Source organism: Neoarius graeffei, chromosome 7 (genome assembly GCF_027579695.1).
Source record: "Neoarius graeffei isolate fNeoGra1 chromosome 7, fNeoGra1.pri, whole genome shotgun sequence".
Taxonomy (NCBI): domain Eukaryota; kingdom Metazoa; phylum Chordata; class Actinopteri; order Siluriformes; family Ariidae; genus Neoarius; species Neoarius graeffei.
In genome coordinates, this window is record NC_083575.1 from 66,946,172 (window position 1) to 66,963,360 (window position 17,189).

Below are 17,189 nucleotides of genomic sequence, written 5' to 3' on the forward strand. Positions count from 1 at the left end.
TCCCCCACTGGTAACTATATCTATGCTATAAAGCCATAACTCTGGTAAAATGTGACTGAATTGAACGAAACTGCAATATGCATATTACCGGCATATAAGAAAGAATCCTGCCAAGTTTTGTGAAATTCCTCCAAAAATTGTGAGAGGAGTTGATTTCAGAACTCTTCCTGGGATGGATGGACGGACATCGCCACGACATAATCCCTCTTCAGGCCTTTTGGCCAGCGGGGGATAAAAACTGAGACAGATAGAGGTCAAGAGCTTCAGTTAATGTTCACATCAAACACCAGAATGGGGAAAATGTAATCAACAACCATGCCTTGGGTAAAGTCAGATATCACATTTTTTTTTACTTCATTCTGATGCTTGATGTGAAAATTAACTGAAGCTCTTCACCTGTATTTGCATGATTTTATGCATTGTGCTGCTACATGATTGGCATTCCTAATAAAGTGGACTGTGAGTGTGTATAAAATTATAATGGAATGCTATACTGAATGGCTTTAAATATTTAATGTTTGGTTGGCCCCTATTCAGTTGGCCAGAGAGCAGCCAGACATTTTTCATGATTGCAGTACTGATTAAATTTGTTTTAATCTTGTTCAAATAGTGCCATGCAAATAACTAGCACCTGAGTGAAATGCTAAACACAATAAAGTCCTCAGTGCCACCTACTTATCTGAACTTGTTCCATTTTCACTGCTACTGCAAAGATGTGCAAAGTTGTAATAATATATTTGTTTTTCTTTATGAATATTACAGTCATTGTGGTGTTGTGCACCAAAAATACTTCACAATGCTAGCTAATGTAGATGATAAAGAATGGAAGCCTTTTTTTGGGGGGGGCTTTTTTCACCTTTATTGGATAGGACAGTGCAGAGACAGGAAATGAGCTGGAGAGGGATCAGGAAATGACCTCAGGTCGGAATCGAACCTGGGACCCCGGATTTATGGTATGGTGCCTTAGTTGACTGAGCCTTGGTGTCCCTGAGAATGGGAGCCTTGGTGTCCCTGAGAATGGGAGCCTTGGTGTCCCTGAGAATGGGAGCCTTGGTGTCCCTGAGAATGGGAGCCTTGGTGTCCCTGAGAATGGGAGCCTTGGTGTCCCTGAGAATGGGAGCCTTGGTGTCCCTGAGAATGGGAGCCTTGGTGTCCCTGAGAATGGGAGCCTTGGTGTCCCTGAGAATGGGAGCCTTTTGATATCACTTTGGTATCACTTTTAATGGTATCACCTCTGCAAAGACCCATGATCTTTCATGTTTTTCCATTGTGATTTATAACACATTGTACAACCCCACGGAAAACATGGGTCAGTAGGGAAAATGCAAATAAAAAAAAGAAAGCAGTGATTTCTAGATTTGCTTTGACTTGTATTCCATGCAAGTAATACTTGCAATATGAACCGAAGATATTTCATGTTTTGTCTGGTCAACTTCATTTTGTTTGTTAAAGATAGACTGCCTTTCAGATTTTTCAACTGTAGGTCATAAAAAGAATTTTCCTGACACCCAATTATTTTTCTTTAGTGGACTGAAAGCTACTGAATTCAAATCAGAGACTTCCAATATTATTAGATTTTTTAATTGAACAATTAATGAATTTAGAGCCACGATTCTCCGCTATTTTTGCCTGCTTCACCATGACCCAATTCAAGATACTATGTCACGCATCACGTGTTGGGCTTTCCCCGTTCGCACAAGGCATTATGGGTTACAAATTTGAAACAGGAGAGAAAAATGGAGGACGTGAGTGTGTGAATGAAACATGAAAGACCAACTACAGTCATGGAAAGTGAGAAGAAAAGACGTTATGTTGCGAAGGAAAGGAAGCGCAGGACCAAACTAATAAATATTGGCGGTCAGCGAGCACCTCTGTGTGATCAGCTGTTCGTTTAGCGACAGAATGATGTAACGGTCAGCGCACGGTCAAAGGTAAACCTACGCATGCGCACACGGACTTCTTCTGTCTGCTCAACTGCGCGAAGCGAGCGATTTCATGCACGTTATTTGCTCGGGAATCCCCTCAAATTAAATAACTTCCCAGCCACAGAATGGCCTGATATTTTGTGGATATTACAGAAATAAACAAATATCACAATGACCAAATTTCAGAGGAAACTAAATTTCACCAATTTTATGAAATCGAAAGGCCGTCTTGCTTTAATATACATCCATTCCTGCATTTCAGACCTGCAACACATTCCAAAAACAGTTGGGATGAGGGCAGTTTAGGGCTAGTAATGAGGTAAAACAATTAAATAATGATGTGATCTGAAACAGGTCATGTCAACAGGTGATTGTAATCATGATTTTGTACAAAATCAGTATCCCGGAAAGGCCAAGTCTTTGAGGAGCAAATGTGGGCCAAGGATCTCTAGTTTGTCAACAAATGCATGAAAATTTTTGAAATGTTTAAAAACAATGTTCCTCAAAAAAAGATACAAAGGGATTTGAATATTTCACCCCCTTTGGTACATAATATCATGAAACGTTTCAAGGAATCTGGAGGAATTTCGGTGCAAAACCAAAAGGGCAAGGGTGCAAACCTAAGCTGAACACCCGTGATCTCTGATCCCCCAAACAGCACTGCATCAAGACCCGTCATTCATCTATAGCGGATATAACCACATGGGCTCGGGATTACTTTAGCAAACCTTTGTCAAGCACTACAATACAGAGTTATAGCCACAAATGCCAGTTAAAACTTTACTGTGCAAAAAGGGAACTTTATATTAAAGGTGTCCAGAAGCGCCATCGACTTCTCGGGGTTCAAAGGCATCTGGGATGGACCATCACACAGTGGAAACGTGTATTGTGGTCAAACGAATCAGTATTCCAGGTCTTTTTTTTTTTGGTAGGAATGGACACCGTGTGCTCTTTACCAAAGACAAAAAGGACCATCCAGACTGTTACCAACAAGAAGTCCAAAAGCCAGGGTCTGTCATGGTATGGGGTTGTGTCAATGCCCTTGGCAAAGGGAACTTACACTTCTATGATGGCAGCATTAATGCAGAAAAGTACATTGAGATTTTGGAGCAACATATTCTGCCTTCAAGATGACATCATTTCCAGGGATATTTCAACAAGCCAATGCAAAACCACATTCTGCACACATTACAAAGGCATGGCTGTGGAAGAAGAGGGTGTCTGTCCACTCTGTCCCCAACAGAGAATGTGTGGCAAATTTTGAAACAAAAAATATGACAATAACGACCCTATACTGTTGCACACCTGAAAACCCATTTGCAGGAAGAATGGGACAAAATAACACCTGAAACACTTCATCACTTGGTGTCTTCAGTCCCTAAACATCTTTTTTAACTGTTGTGAGAAAGAATGGCAATATTATAAAGTGGTAAATGCTTTGCTGTCGCAACTTTTTTAATGTCTCATCTCATCATCTCTAGCCACTTTATCCTGTTCAACAGGGTCGCAGACAAGCTGGAGCCTATCCCAGCTGACTACAGGCGAAAGGTGGGGTACACCCCAGACAAGTCGCCAGGTCATCACAGGGCTGACACATAGACACAGACAACCATTCACACTCACATTCACACCTACGGTCAATTTAGAGTCACCAGTTAACCTAACCTGCATGTCTTTGGACTGTGGGGGAAACCGGAGCACCCGGAGGAAACCCACGCGGACACAGGGAGAACATGCAAACTCCGCACAGAAAGGCCCTCGCCGGCCACGGGGCTCGAACCTGGACCTTCTTGCTGTGAGGCGACAGTGCTAACCACTACACCACCGTGCCGCCCCTTTTTTAATGTGTTGCAAGAATAAAATTTAAAATGTGTTTATTTTGAAAAAACAAAATAAAATGAAATTCATGAGCTAAAACATCAAATAATGTGCTGTTATATTGTTTTGAATGCAATACAGGTCAAAGTCCTTCCCACGCCATGTGGCAGCGCCGATCTCCGTTTCCATAGCCCTCAGCCTCTCGCCTATTACATAACTAGGGTTACAGTGGGGGGCTAGTCCTCAGGTAACCGCGAGAGTTTGACTCCCCCACTCGCATTGGTATTGCAGCATGCTTTACCAGACGGCAGTAGGTACCATTTTTATGATGGTCTTTGGTATGACCCGATCGTGAGTAGAACTCGCGATTGAGAAGCGGACACGCTAACCATTAGGCCACTAGCCGGTACAGGTCAAAGATGATTTACAAATAATCAGTTTTAATCATCATTTCAACATACTTTCCCCACATTTTCTGATTTGTGGTTGTAGTAATCAGTTTACACTGAATATAAGATAAGAACTATTTGTCATTATACTTGCGTTCAATAAAATATTATTTATGACTTTGTCAGTGTTGCGCTTTGAGTGGGAGAAGAAAACCACAAATCACATCGAGCTCAAAACATTTTCACGAAATATTAATCTGAGAAATAAGAAATATTAGTTATAATGTGAAAATTTGTTTATCCTTTAATAATAATAATAATAATAATAATAATAATTTGTTCATATATTAGTTTATATAGGGCCCTTCTCACACCCAAGGTCGCTTTACAATTCGGGAAAGGGAGAAAAAAAAATAGTCCACCAAAAGAGGGCCAGTATGTAATTCCAATGGCTTAGCTACCCACAGTCCCACCAAAAGGCACGTGAAGATAAATCCCACACCGTCTGCACAGACACCACCACGATGCTGGGGAACATCGCTTGGAACACCACATCATGGATCCACAAAGCGAGCACAGAAGCATCGCCGCACAAAGCACTGGTATGTCCCAAACCACCTGCACAGAACACCGCACCAAGCACAGATGCACCGCTGCACAGAGCTCTGGATAACTCTAACGTTAAAAGAGCAACAAGCTCACTGCAGTCAACAGCGAGGAGCACAGGCACCACCCATGGCGGACCAAGGCCCGAAGGGAACCAACGCCCAAAACTGGATCCGGAGTTACGCCACAACCAGTGAACAAAACATTTTTAAAAACCCATCAAACTATACAAACACAAAAAGAAAAACAAAGGAAGAAGAAAAAGAAAACGCTCCGGTGAGAAGCGGCAGCCAAAATGTGCACAGCGTACTCTCAGCCGGAAACGGAAATAATGTCATATCAACACGGCCCAGAAGTTTTGTACATTATTTGACGATAAAAAAAAGACACGTGCTGGTCCTTATTAAATTTAATTAAGTATTGGTCGCATCCACAGATTCTAAGGGTGCCAATAATTCTGAAGTGGACTGCAGAGCCTCTTGTTTGTATGAGAGCTGAGCTGTTGTGCTGAAAATAGGTCAAATGAAATGGCAGGCTTTTGTACAGCTTCTCGACAAAATTCTTGCCTGATTTCTGAATGAATAAGAAATAACAGTGTGGTTTTAAACAGGCCAGAATAAAACAAAATGATATTTGTATATTTACACAAATACCAAATCTTGTCAGAGCTAGTCTGCGACATGGAGTTTAATCTGTCCCACCAGGATACATACAAATAATGGTCTACAGTAGCAAAAACAACAACACATCACACTCAATATTTTAAATAGTAGCTCAGGTGGTTTCAATCTCAGCTTAAACACACATTATAGCTTCAATAGAAATCTTGACTACCAAATTATGTATTTCATATGACAATAAAAATCCCCAGATGACACCTAATACCATATACTAAGCTATCTTTGATAAGCTGTCTAAGTGACTATTTAGGCTCCTGATGCAAACCATCTTATTATATGTTACAGGCGAGGTCACAGGTGGTGTTATTAGAGAACTATGCGGATGTGAACGCATCCTTGGTCTGACCAGTGGGTTCTGTGGTCCCACCTGTCCTTCCTTCGCATATTTTGCATGCGTATATTGAAAAATGTCATTAAATGTGCGATGCCGACATTCTTGAAACCCCTCGGGTTTACAGAGTCGCCATTCTGCTCCATCCAGCCTTCATCCGCAGTCTCATGAAGAAAAGATGCGATCAATGCCCTTCTCAGACTTACCTCAGCTTTGTGCAACGGATGCTCTGCTCTGTCAAATCCACGCAGTTTCCCTGTGCTCATATGGCAGCTAAAATACGATGCAGGTGTTATGTAAGGATGTTATAATACATGAGAGAGAGAGAGAGAGAGAGAGAGAGAGAGAGAGAGAGAGAGAGAGAGAGAGAGGTGATGGAGGAGAGATGGAGGAGGGAGCTCCAGTGCATACGATCATACAGTAAAAAGCAAGATGAAGCTTAGACTCTGTGTGTGTGTGTGTGTGTGAGAGAGAGAGAGAGATCTTAGTGGGTCCTCACAAAGCTAGGACTCCAGTAGTATTATGTGACAGTTGAAACCTTGTGGGCTGGTCCTCATCTCATCTCATTATCTCTAGCTGCTTTATCCTGTTCTACAGGGTCGCAGGCAAGCTGGAGCCTATCCCAGCTGACTACGGGTGAAAGGCGGGGTACACCCTGGACAAGTCGCCAGGTCATCACAGGGCTGACACATAGACACAGACAACCATTCACACTCACATTCACACCTATGGACAATTTAGAGTCACCAGTTAACTGCATGTCTTTGGACTGTGGGGGAAACCGGAGCACCTGGAGGAAACCCACGCGGACACGGGGAGAACATGCAAACTCCACACAGAAAGGCCCTCGCCGGCCACGGGGCTCGAACCCGGACCTTCTTGCTGTGAGGCGACAGCGCTAACTACTATGCCGCCAATTGCAGCTTTTGTTGAAGAAATTAAAATAATCAAGCCAAGTCGTTTTAATTTTTGGCTACTGAGGTTAATGTTGTGCTTTTGGGGTTTAGAGAGAGATTTTTTAATTAAGTTGCATTGTTAAAATCAGGGGGGCGGCACGGTGGTGTAGTGGTTAGCACTGTCACAGCAAGAAGGTCTTAGGTTCAAGCCCAGAGGCCGACGAGGGCCTTTCTGTGTCGAGTTTGCATGTTCTCCACATGTCTGCATGGGTTTCCTCCGGTTTCCCCCACAGTCCGAAGATATGCAGGTTAGGTTAACTGGTGACTCTAAATTGACCGTAGGTGTGAATGTGAGTGTGAATGGTTGATTGTCTCTATGTGTCAGCCCTGCGATGACCTGGCGACTTGTCCAGGGTGTACCCCGCCTCTCACCCATAGTCAGCTGGGATAGGCTCCAGCATGCCTGCAACCCTGAAGAACAGGGTAAGCAGCTACAGATAATGGATGGATGGATGGATGGATGGATGGATGGATGGATGGATGTTAGAATCAGCATGGAGTAGGACAAGAGAATAAAACTGCAGCTGACAACCAGCAGAATTCCAGTCTTTTCTTTTTTTAACTTAAATGTTGTTTACGTTAAAACAACAACAACTAGAAGGGAACTCGGTAGAGTGTTTACCTCCGCCAGGCCACATACTCAGATTTGCATCAAAATGTAATCAATTGTTCCTTTGCCCAATGACCCAACTTTCATCAAAATCTGTTCACTACTTTTTGAGTTACATTGGGAACATAAATAAATACTGGATCTGCATACATACACTGTCAGAAATAGGGGTACAGTAGGAGTCCATTTCTGTACCCCAAGGTACAGTCTACACTAATGTATCCCCTAGGGCTCATTATTGTACTTTTTTTAGGGCCAGAAAGGTACATCTATATTCCCAAGCAGTATATCCATCCATTATCTGTAGCCACTTATCCTATACAGGCTCGCAGGCAAGCTGGAGCCTATCCCAGCTGACTATGGGCGAGAGGTGGGGTACACCCTGGACAAGTCACCAGGTCATCGTAGGGCTGACACATAGAGACACACAACCATTCATACCTACGGCCAATTTAGAGCCACCAATTAGCCTAACCTGCATGTCTTTGGACTGTGGGGGAAACCGGAGCACCCGGAGGAAACCCATGCAGACACGGGGAGAACATGCAAACTCCACACAGAAAGGCCCTTGCCGGCCGCTGGGCTCAAACCCAGGACCTTCTTGCTGTGAGGCGACAGTGCTAATCACTACACCACCGTGCCACCCCCCCAAGCAGTATATAAAGGGTGCAAATAAGTATTTTAGAGGGTACTGCCCCATTGACAAGCAGGTGTACACCTAAAGGTACAGTAATGTACTTTATTTTTCTGAGAGTGTATCTGGATTTGCATCAAAATCTAATCAGTTTTTCCTTGGCCCATGGCTCACCTTTCCTCAAAGTTACATCAAAATCCATTTGCTACTTTTTGAGTTACACTGGGAACAGGCAAGCAAACAGCCAAACGGAGGCAAAAACATAATTTCCTCCAACAAAGAGGTAATTAAAACAGGAAATGTGCAGAGATCATAAAAATGCTGCCACATGATTGGTTGCTTAGATAACTGCATAAATGTGCAGGTGTTCAGGTATTCCTAATAAAGTGGACAGTGAGTGTAACATCACAATTTATATAAACTTTTATCAAAATGTTTTGATGCAGTGAAAAAGATATATTTGCAATCTAGTGTCCAAACTTTTGACTGGTAGTGTATATCGAATGTGAAATCTATTTTTGCAGTTAAAAAAAAATTGTCTGTTATTATTGCTACAAAATGAATAAAGAACATTTATTTGTCCTAAACATGATTATTACACCATTACATTGATTAAAAAAAATCACAACTATATTTGTGCATCCCAAAAGATGAAGTCATAGACGTTTCAAAATTAGGACTGAAATATTTCAGACATCAAACTTACCAAGATTATGGTGTGACACTATGGATCAGAGTTCAGTATTAGTTATGCTCTAGTAATAAATGGTAAAAACACAGATCTGGGCAACAGGATAACGTCTTACTCTCATACTGAAAGTGTTATTTTTGCTGAATTAATTAGCAACGTGTCAAATTAATAGGCATGATGTGAAATGGAGAAAAATGCATTCTCATATTTCTTGTCAACATTAAAAAAAATTAAAGCGTCAGAATTTTCTTCAAAAGTGTCTGAATGATGCTCATCACTTATACACTATATTGCCAAAAGTATTTGCTCACCTGCCTTGACTCATATATGAGCTTAAGTGACATCCCATTCCTAATCCATAGGGTTCAATATGACGTCGGTCCACCCTTTGCAGCTAGAACAGCTTCAACTCTTCTGGGAAGGCTGTCCACAAGGTTTAGGAGTGTGTTTATGGGAATTTTTGACCATTCTTCCAGAAGCGCATTTGTGAGGTCACACACTGATGTTGGACGAGAAGGCCTGGCTCTCAGTCTCCGCTCTAATTCATCCCAAAGGTGTTCTAATGGGTTGAGGTCAGGACTCTGTGCAGGCCAGTCAAGTTCATCCACACCAGACTCTGTCATCCATGTCTTTATGGACTCTGCTTTGTGCACTGGTGCACAGTCATGTTGGAAGAGGAAGGGGCCAGCTCCAAACTGTAAAAACAGTCTGCATGCCTAGGTGCTTGATTTTATACACCTGTGGCCATGGAAGTGATTGGAACACCTGATTCCGATAATTTGGATGGGTGAGCAAATACTTTTGGCAATATAGTGTATCTATGTGTCAGTTGTGTTAGTCTTTCAGGTTTTTCTATTTTATTTTCATAATCATCCATATTATATTGCTGTTAGATGCTGTATATAATATACATCCAAAATATAAACACACATTTATGCTTTTTTTTTGTGACAGGACATTTTTTTCCCCACACAACAGAAACCAAACGTTCAGGGGTGGGTTTCCTGAAAGCATCGTAGCACAAAGATCATCGTTAAATGGTAGAGCGAGCATCACAATGAACACTCTCTCCTAATTAAGACTCTTAGTGTTAAGAGGCTTTTGGGAAACCCACCCCATTTCAGTCTAACAATAATAACATGGTTAATCAGAGTACTATACTTTGTATCATCCTACCATTGTAAATACAGACAAAATGAAAAACAGACATTTAGACCAGTAGGTGCAGCAATTCTGCTCTTATGCTGCCTCTTATCAGTGTGCTACACACAATACAGGAACTGATCTCATTTTGTAAAGACAGCACAGAAATGTTTCTATTTTCAAAGAAAGGACAGTGAAGGAAGGTTTTCTTTTTATACCAGTTTCACAATTTGCACTTTAGCCACTGAAATGTTTGGTGCGAATATTAGTATAAACTGCTCTTTTTTTTTGACACATGGATTTGAGTGTGGTGCATAGTTAGATCTGCCTCTGACTAGATGGAATATTTTAGGTTTTATGTATACGTATGCATATACTGTCATTGACTGAAAAAGAAATTAACCTGAGGTCATTGGAAAGGATGCAACGATAATGAGCAAGAATACTTATGTGCAAACTTAATTGTTTTGTTATGTATTGACAGAGAGTTCACATTTATTTTCAGCTTAGGATTTTTCTAACTGAAAGTTAAGTCTAGACACATATCCTCTGATTTCCTCCCCAAACCAAGCATCTAGTTCAGTGTTTTATATATATATATATATATATATATATATATAGGGGCGGCACGGTGGTGTAGTGGTTAGCGCTGTCGCCTCACAGCAAGAAGGTCCTGGGTTCGAGCCCCGGGGCCGGCGAGGGCCTTTCTGTGTGGAGTTTGCATGTTCTCCCCGTGTCCGCGTGGGTTTCCTCCGGGTGCTCCGGTTTCCCCCACAGTCCAAAGACATGCAGGTTAGGTTAACTGGTGACTCTAAATTGACCGTAGGTGTGAATGTGAGTATGAATGGTTGTCTGTGTCTATGTGTCAGCCCTGTGATGACCTGGCGACTTGTCCAGGGTGTACCCCGCCTTTCGCCCGTAGTCAGCTGGGATAGGCTCCAGCTTGCCTGTGACCCTGTAGAACAGGATAAAGCGGCTAGAGATGATATATATATATATATATATATATATATATATATCCACATATATCTGTGGGTATATTCTATCCACATTCACTGGATATTAGCAATCATGCGCTCTGATTGGCTACTCCACTACTAGGCTATCAGCTCATATATTGTGAGTAGAGAAAAACCAAATGGCGGAGTGTGTTGCTGAACCAACTGTGGATGAAATAAAAACTCTACTCGAAAATAAAACCCCAAGAAATGTTTTCAAGTATTTAAAAGAAACAGAAATAGCTAAAAGAATATAGTTTTGGGGGGGGGTTCCCCTATATCGCCTTGTCCGCACTCCAGCCCAGTTGGTGACGATAATGCACCTTTAAGTTGGTTTGCCAACCGCCAAAAACCCTAAAGAAGAAGAAGATACCCACCCCACCCCCAAAAAAATACAAAAAAAGCAACAAAATATGGAATAAAAGTATGTGATGGTAAGAATGTATCTTTTTTATTTTTCAAGAATTATTATTACCACATTTTTCACAAATTGCAACTGTCATTTCGCCGGTTTGTTTACATTCTAAGCAGAAATGATTTTGTTGGAAATTTTGTGTAAAGTTTTTATTTATCGAATTTGCAAACAATAAAAATGATCTGTTTCTCAAAATCCAGTGACTGTGGATAGAATATCAGTCTCATCCTACATGGCTTATAGCCAACTCGGCTATCAGCTCATGTACGACTCGATTTCGTAGAATAACTATAAATTCCATTATGCTAATTCTACATTCCTGTAAGGTTTTTTTAACATTATTTAATTATAAAATCAGATGTTTAGAACAACCAACTAGCAGATTTCCAGTACTGTTTAAAAATGATTGTTTGATTTCAGAGGTGTCTCACTCAAATCAGAAAATACCAACTAAGGTACTACAGAGATACAGAGCTCTTGCTTTGACCTCTAGGTTCTCTTAAGCCTTCATTATTTCAAGTCTTAATGTGCTATTTTTTTAAAACTATTAATTCTTGGCTATCCAAAGACATATTTTATATTTCAAGCTTGCTTAAGACATTTCTCAAGAACAGCAGAGACTCTTATTTGGCCATTGTATTGCTGCATAAGGTTTTTCGCTTAGCATGGCCCTCCTCAGACATGTCAGGAAGCACAGGGTCAAAGTTCAGTATCATGTTCAGTCTCTCAGGTACCTTTGGAATTTACACTAACAGCTTTACCTAATTAAGTACTTTGTCTGTGATCTTATATGAGCATTATCAGCTGAGTTGTTTAACTTTAGTGAGGAGTCAACAGGTGTCAAATGGTCTCAGGCTCACAGCTGGGTTTGTGCTTTCTGTCTTACCCCTTACTGTCTTAAACTCAGTACTCTGCTGCTTAAGAGTGACAAAATGCTTGTAAGAAATAAAGTGCTCCACTGACAGAAAAATGGGTTGAATTACATACCAAACAAATAGCCCTTAAGGTCACTCTAAAGTTTTCCGAAGCAATGCATGTGGTTCTGAAACTGAAAGGAAGACTTAGGCACATGTTCTCTCTCATCCATTATTGTACTTCAAATATAACCTGCTTCATACATCATCTGCAAGTTCTGAGAAATCTATGATGCTTGAAAATACAAAACCCAGATCGTTTTGGTAGTTATTCCACGACATTAGAGGGCCGGCTACAACAGATTGAAGGACGAAGAGCTGCAATTACTCCCGTCCTCCTCTTCCATTTCCTTTTCTCATTTCCCAAGTGTGAAGTGGTCTTGTTCTTCTGTGAGAGCCTTGCTGCTCTCTCTGCAGTCTCCTTGATCTGCAGCTCCAAGTGCCTTTGAATAGCCAAGCCCAGTTCCTCAGGGTCCACAGAGGCACCATAGATTTCCCATGTCATTCCTTCTGAATCCCACTTCACATCCTTTACAGGAGTTTTCTGTTGCACTGGAAGCTTGTCATTTCCATTCACCCCCTCATCCACCAGACATACCTTTGGGAAGACATGTTGAGGTGACCTTTCTGAGTCTTGACCCACTTGCACCCCTATGTCCTTCAGCTCCCTGCAGGAGGTCATAGTCCCTGCATCTCTCATGTTTCTACCCTCTTTCATTGATTGCTCCCTACTTCCACCCTGGGGCAAAGGACCAGGCCATTTACAGTCCAGACTACAGCAGTGGACCAGTCTTTTAGAATCCAGTCTTGTCTCACTGATGGAGGAAACGAGTGGAGGAAGAGATAACAAGGTTGGTCCTGCTTTCTTTCCCTTGTAGTCTCCCTCCATGTTCATTAGTCGTGGTACAAGTTGGGCAGGAGCAGGTATGGGCTGGGGGTGACAGTAGGCAGCAAACGTGTCCTCAACAGCTACATGATGGTACGGGCTGCAGCAAGCAGCCGCTTCAAGCGTAGAGGGTTTAATGTCCCTCGCAAACTCTCCTGACACCTGAGAACTGCCAGAAGTGCAAATCTGAACAGAGCTTGGCTGGATTGGGCTGCTTTCTGCTACGCAGAAAGTGGTGGCACTGCTGCTTTGTTGTGTATGTGTGGGCTCCTTAGAAACTAAGGACGGATTGGGTGCTTCTTGTTTCTTATTCAGAGAGCTAGACTCAATTGTTTCACTTTGAAGAGGATGAATATGGGCCTTTTGCTGTACTTGAAGGGTATCTGCTTGACTCCTCTGAAAATATTGCTTGGTTGGGGATGGGTTCTCTTCTCCTAGGTATGTGTGTAATGAGGAGGCTTCCTCTGTGAGAGACAGTGATGCCTGTTCATTCTTATGGTTCGCACCAGATGCCATCTGGGCACATGCTTCATCAGATATGTGAACCTCTGCAATACCGTGGGGGCATGGGTCATTGTGAAGGCATTTATCTTTTTCTTTTATATGCCCTCCATCTTCCAGGACTTTTTCTGAGCATGGTACTTCACTAGAACTCTTCTGTATCTCCTCAGGTTTGATGTCTTTCAGTTCAGCAGAAAGTGGAATAATGTCATTTGTGACAGTAGGGTTGGATGGAATGGTGCTCCCAGGTGGAAACGGTTCAGACACGGGGCACCCAATCTCTGCCATGGAAAACTGAAACAAGATGGAAGGGTATTTTCCTAATTACACATATTTATAATACTTTATCTCAATAATCTAATGTTCATGCAAAGCTCATAATACCAGCACTGTGTTGGAAACACTACACACATTCTTACAGCATTTAGTGAGAAACTATTTGACAGGCAAATTAAATGCAAATGCAGGTGAGAAGAAGAAGTCATTATTTGTCACAGACATTAGAGCACAGTGAAATTCTTTTCTTCAAATGCGGGGGGTAGAGCGCAGGGTCAGCCATGATACAGCTCCCCGGGAGCAGAGAGGGTTACAGCAGCTGTTTCATAGACTTTCTATTTAACTTACAATTCATTCATTTGGTTTATCAAAAGGTCAATTATTAAAATTGTTTATTTTATGAATGTTTTAGATAGTGTTTACTTATAGGGTTGCACTTTGCATTGTGACTGGATTTTATAAACTTCAAGTTGTGTTTGAAGATCAGAGAGATAAGATTAGTTCTGAATTATCCTTCATCAGAACTGATAATAAATTTCAAATTGTATTTTCGGGGCTCGAACCCGGACCTTCTTAGTGTGAGGCGACAGTGCTAACCACTACAGCACCGTGCCGCCCACCAGGGAGCATATATAAGATAAAAATGAACTCTTAAAGGTTCTTTAGATGCTTAACAATATTAGATATCTGTATGGCTTGTACTTTGAATTTTTTCTAAAAGGAAAACTGATGTAGGGTTCTACAAAGAACTTTTAACAGTGTTCCCCAGAGCGAGAAAATGAAGAACCCATTAGAATTGTAAAATGTAAACTATAATATGATAAAGTGGAATCACTAAAACCTACAGTCGTCATTACATAATTGTTATATGTTTATAAGTATGAATTATACCAATACACATTTCTATACTATATGTAGAGAAACAATATAAGGCAAGGCTTCAAAATTATAATACATATTAAATTTAAAATGAAATATTCAATTTACCTAACACAAGGTTACTTTGAATAAAACATGGTGGAAAAAAATCAAAAGGATCTCTTTATTTATTACATTTTTCTGAAATCGTTCCTTTTGTGTCATGAGATGGTAAAAATACAACATACACCAGCCAACACATAAGAATCAGGTTCCATTGAGTGCCACACTCTCTGCCTGCATGGCCCCAAGTGGAACAGTTACTCAATGAAAATCCATTGACTTTAGGGAAAGTGTTTTTGAGGTCAATAAACCAATTTAGTTGATTCTCACAGGCCAGCTTGATTGCCTCGACTGTTTGGGGAGATCATGCAAAACCTCTTTCGTACACATGACACAAAAAATGCCTGCTGATAGTAATTGTATAATTTATCTCTAAATGGCATGGCAAGGTCTGGAGAATATAGTCACTCAGGACCTGCACATACATTATTCATCCATAAGATATAAAAATATCTGATAATACAAAGTCCCTTCCATGTGCATACACACACACACACACACACGCACAAGTGTGCACGCAGAAACCACAAACACAGAGGCACCAGACAGTCAGTTTTCTAATTATCCCTTTTCAGAATTTTATTACACAGCACACGTATGATAAATTATCCTTACCCTGTGATGAGACTTGCAGGCAGGATTTATGTTCTCTTCTTGACCTTTCTCTCTGCACTGCCTTTTCCCCAGTCCTTCCCAGCCTTCTCTGTCTCCCTGCCTTTTCTTCCTTTCTAATGTCGCCGTGTAGTCATCTCAGTGTCTGTGCGGGACCTTGAAAGGGAACAGGCAACAGCAGTGGTGTCTCTTTTCCCATACACATCCACAGGTGAACCCCTCCTCCTCTCTTTCACTCAGTCACTCCGTCAGACCCCACCCCTCCTGGCCCAGAGTCTCCTCCTTCTCCTCCTCCTCCTCCTCCTCCAGCTCCTCTAATGCTTCTCCAGCAGTAGGAAAGATGACGGGATCTTTGGGATAATCTCGTCTTTCATCTGATTACAAGCCTGCCTGGGTTGCAGATCTTTAAATTCACAGCCCACACTGGGTTTAAGATGCTGTGTGTTTATGTGAGACAGAAAGCGAGGGAGCTTGAGGGAGTGGTGTTTGTATGTAGTGGATTAAGGGGGTGAGGGGGCTGGACATGGACATGAAGAGGGCATATGGTGAAATAAAGACAGAATGATAGCTAAACAGTCAACCTCAGTGTGCCTTTATTTACCTGTAAAGAAGTGAGAGATAAAAATTAATGCACAATTTAAACAGGGTTTTATTTTGCATTCCCTTTGTTATTGGCTCCCCCTCCATCCAAACACATTTTGTGTGAGAATACTGTCGAATTTTTCCTCTTGTACCTATTTCCTCTCACAATCTCTAGCAGCTCACTCAGCTCTCGCCATCACTCTCTCGCTGTTGCTATGGCAACATCAGTTCTCAATGGGACTGCTGATTCCTGTTTTGTCTCTTTTCTGCCTCTATACAAGACACGGCTGAAAAAATACACGTGTCCACTCACATTTGGCAAGTAGTCACAAAAATTTTAAACTGTTTATAACAGTCGGGGAGTCCTGGATAAAAGACACAGAAAAGAATGTGAATGGGTCAAGTGATGTCACACCTTCTTCATATGGACATTTGAACAGAACCCAGAGCATTTTTTTTACTACACACACATAACCAATGAACAGAGACTGTATAGCTTTGGTGCAGCATTTGGGTCATGATTGAAAATCCATCCATTATCTGTAGCTGCTTATCCTGTCGTACAGGGTCGCAGGCAAGCTGGAGCCTATCCCAGCTGACTCCCGAGAGGCGGGGTACACCCTGGACAAGTCGCCAGGTCATCACAGGGCTGACACATAGACACAGACAACCATTCACACTCACATTCACACCTACGGTCAATTTAGAGTCACCAATTAGCCTAACCTGCATGCCTTTGGACTGTGGGGGAAACCAGAGCACCCGGAGGAAACCCACACGGACACAGGGAGAACATGCAAACTCCGCACAGAAAGGCTCTCGCCGGCAACGGGGCTCAAACCCAGGACCTTCTTGCTGTGAGGTGACAGTGCTAACCACTACACCACCGTGCCACCCACTTCCTAAACTTGTTAAACTTTTTGCCCTCTTAACAGGCTTGTGTTTTGCCTCGAGAAGAGCAGCATGACTCTGCTGTCTGCCGGTTTAAAGCCAACCTGACTAATAGAACTCAGAGTGTCAGTGTTAATGGTGTTGTTCCTGACCCGCAGTTTATTCACGTTGGTGTTCCACAGGGTTCCATATTTGGCCAGCTACTTTTCATAGTGTATCAATGATCTGCCATCTGTAGTCCAGAACTGTTCACTGATGATACTTTGCTTTTTTTCAGTAGTAGCTCTATTGCAGAAACTGAATCTGTCTTATCTAGAGACCTTGATAATAAGCCTGTAAGATGATCCCTC

General features: G+C 41.9%; 1 protein-coding gene across 1 annotated transcript; it reads right to left on the reverse strand.

The window, feature by feature from the left end:
• Window positions 1-11,341: 11,341 nt before the first annotated feature.
• Window positions 11,342-15,512, reverse strand: si:dkey-191g9.7 (G protein-regulated inducer of neurite outgrowth 2). The gene is made up of 2 exons (XM_060924821.1): window positions 15,370-15,512; window positions 11,342-13,791 (listed from the first exon to the last, which is right to left on the reverse strand). Exon 2 carries the CDS (start codon window positions 13,783-13,785, stop codon window positions 12,379-12,381), a length of 1,407 nt encoding a protein of 468 aa, XP_060780804.1. The 5' UTR covers window positions 13,786-13,791; window positions 15,370-15,512; the 3' UTR covers window positions 11,342-12,378.
• Between the last annotated feature and the right edge of the window lie 1,677 nt (window positions 15,513-17,189).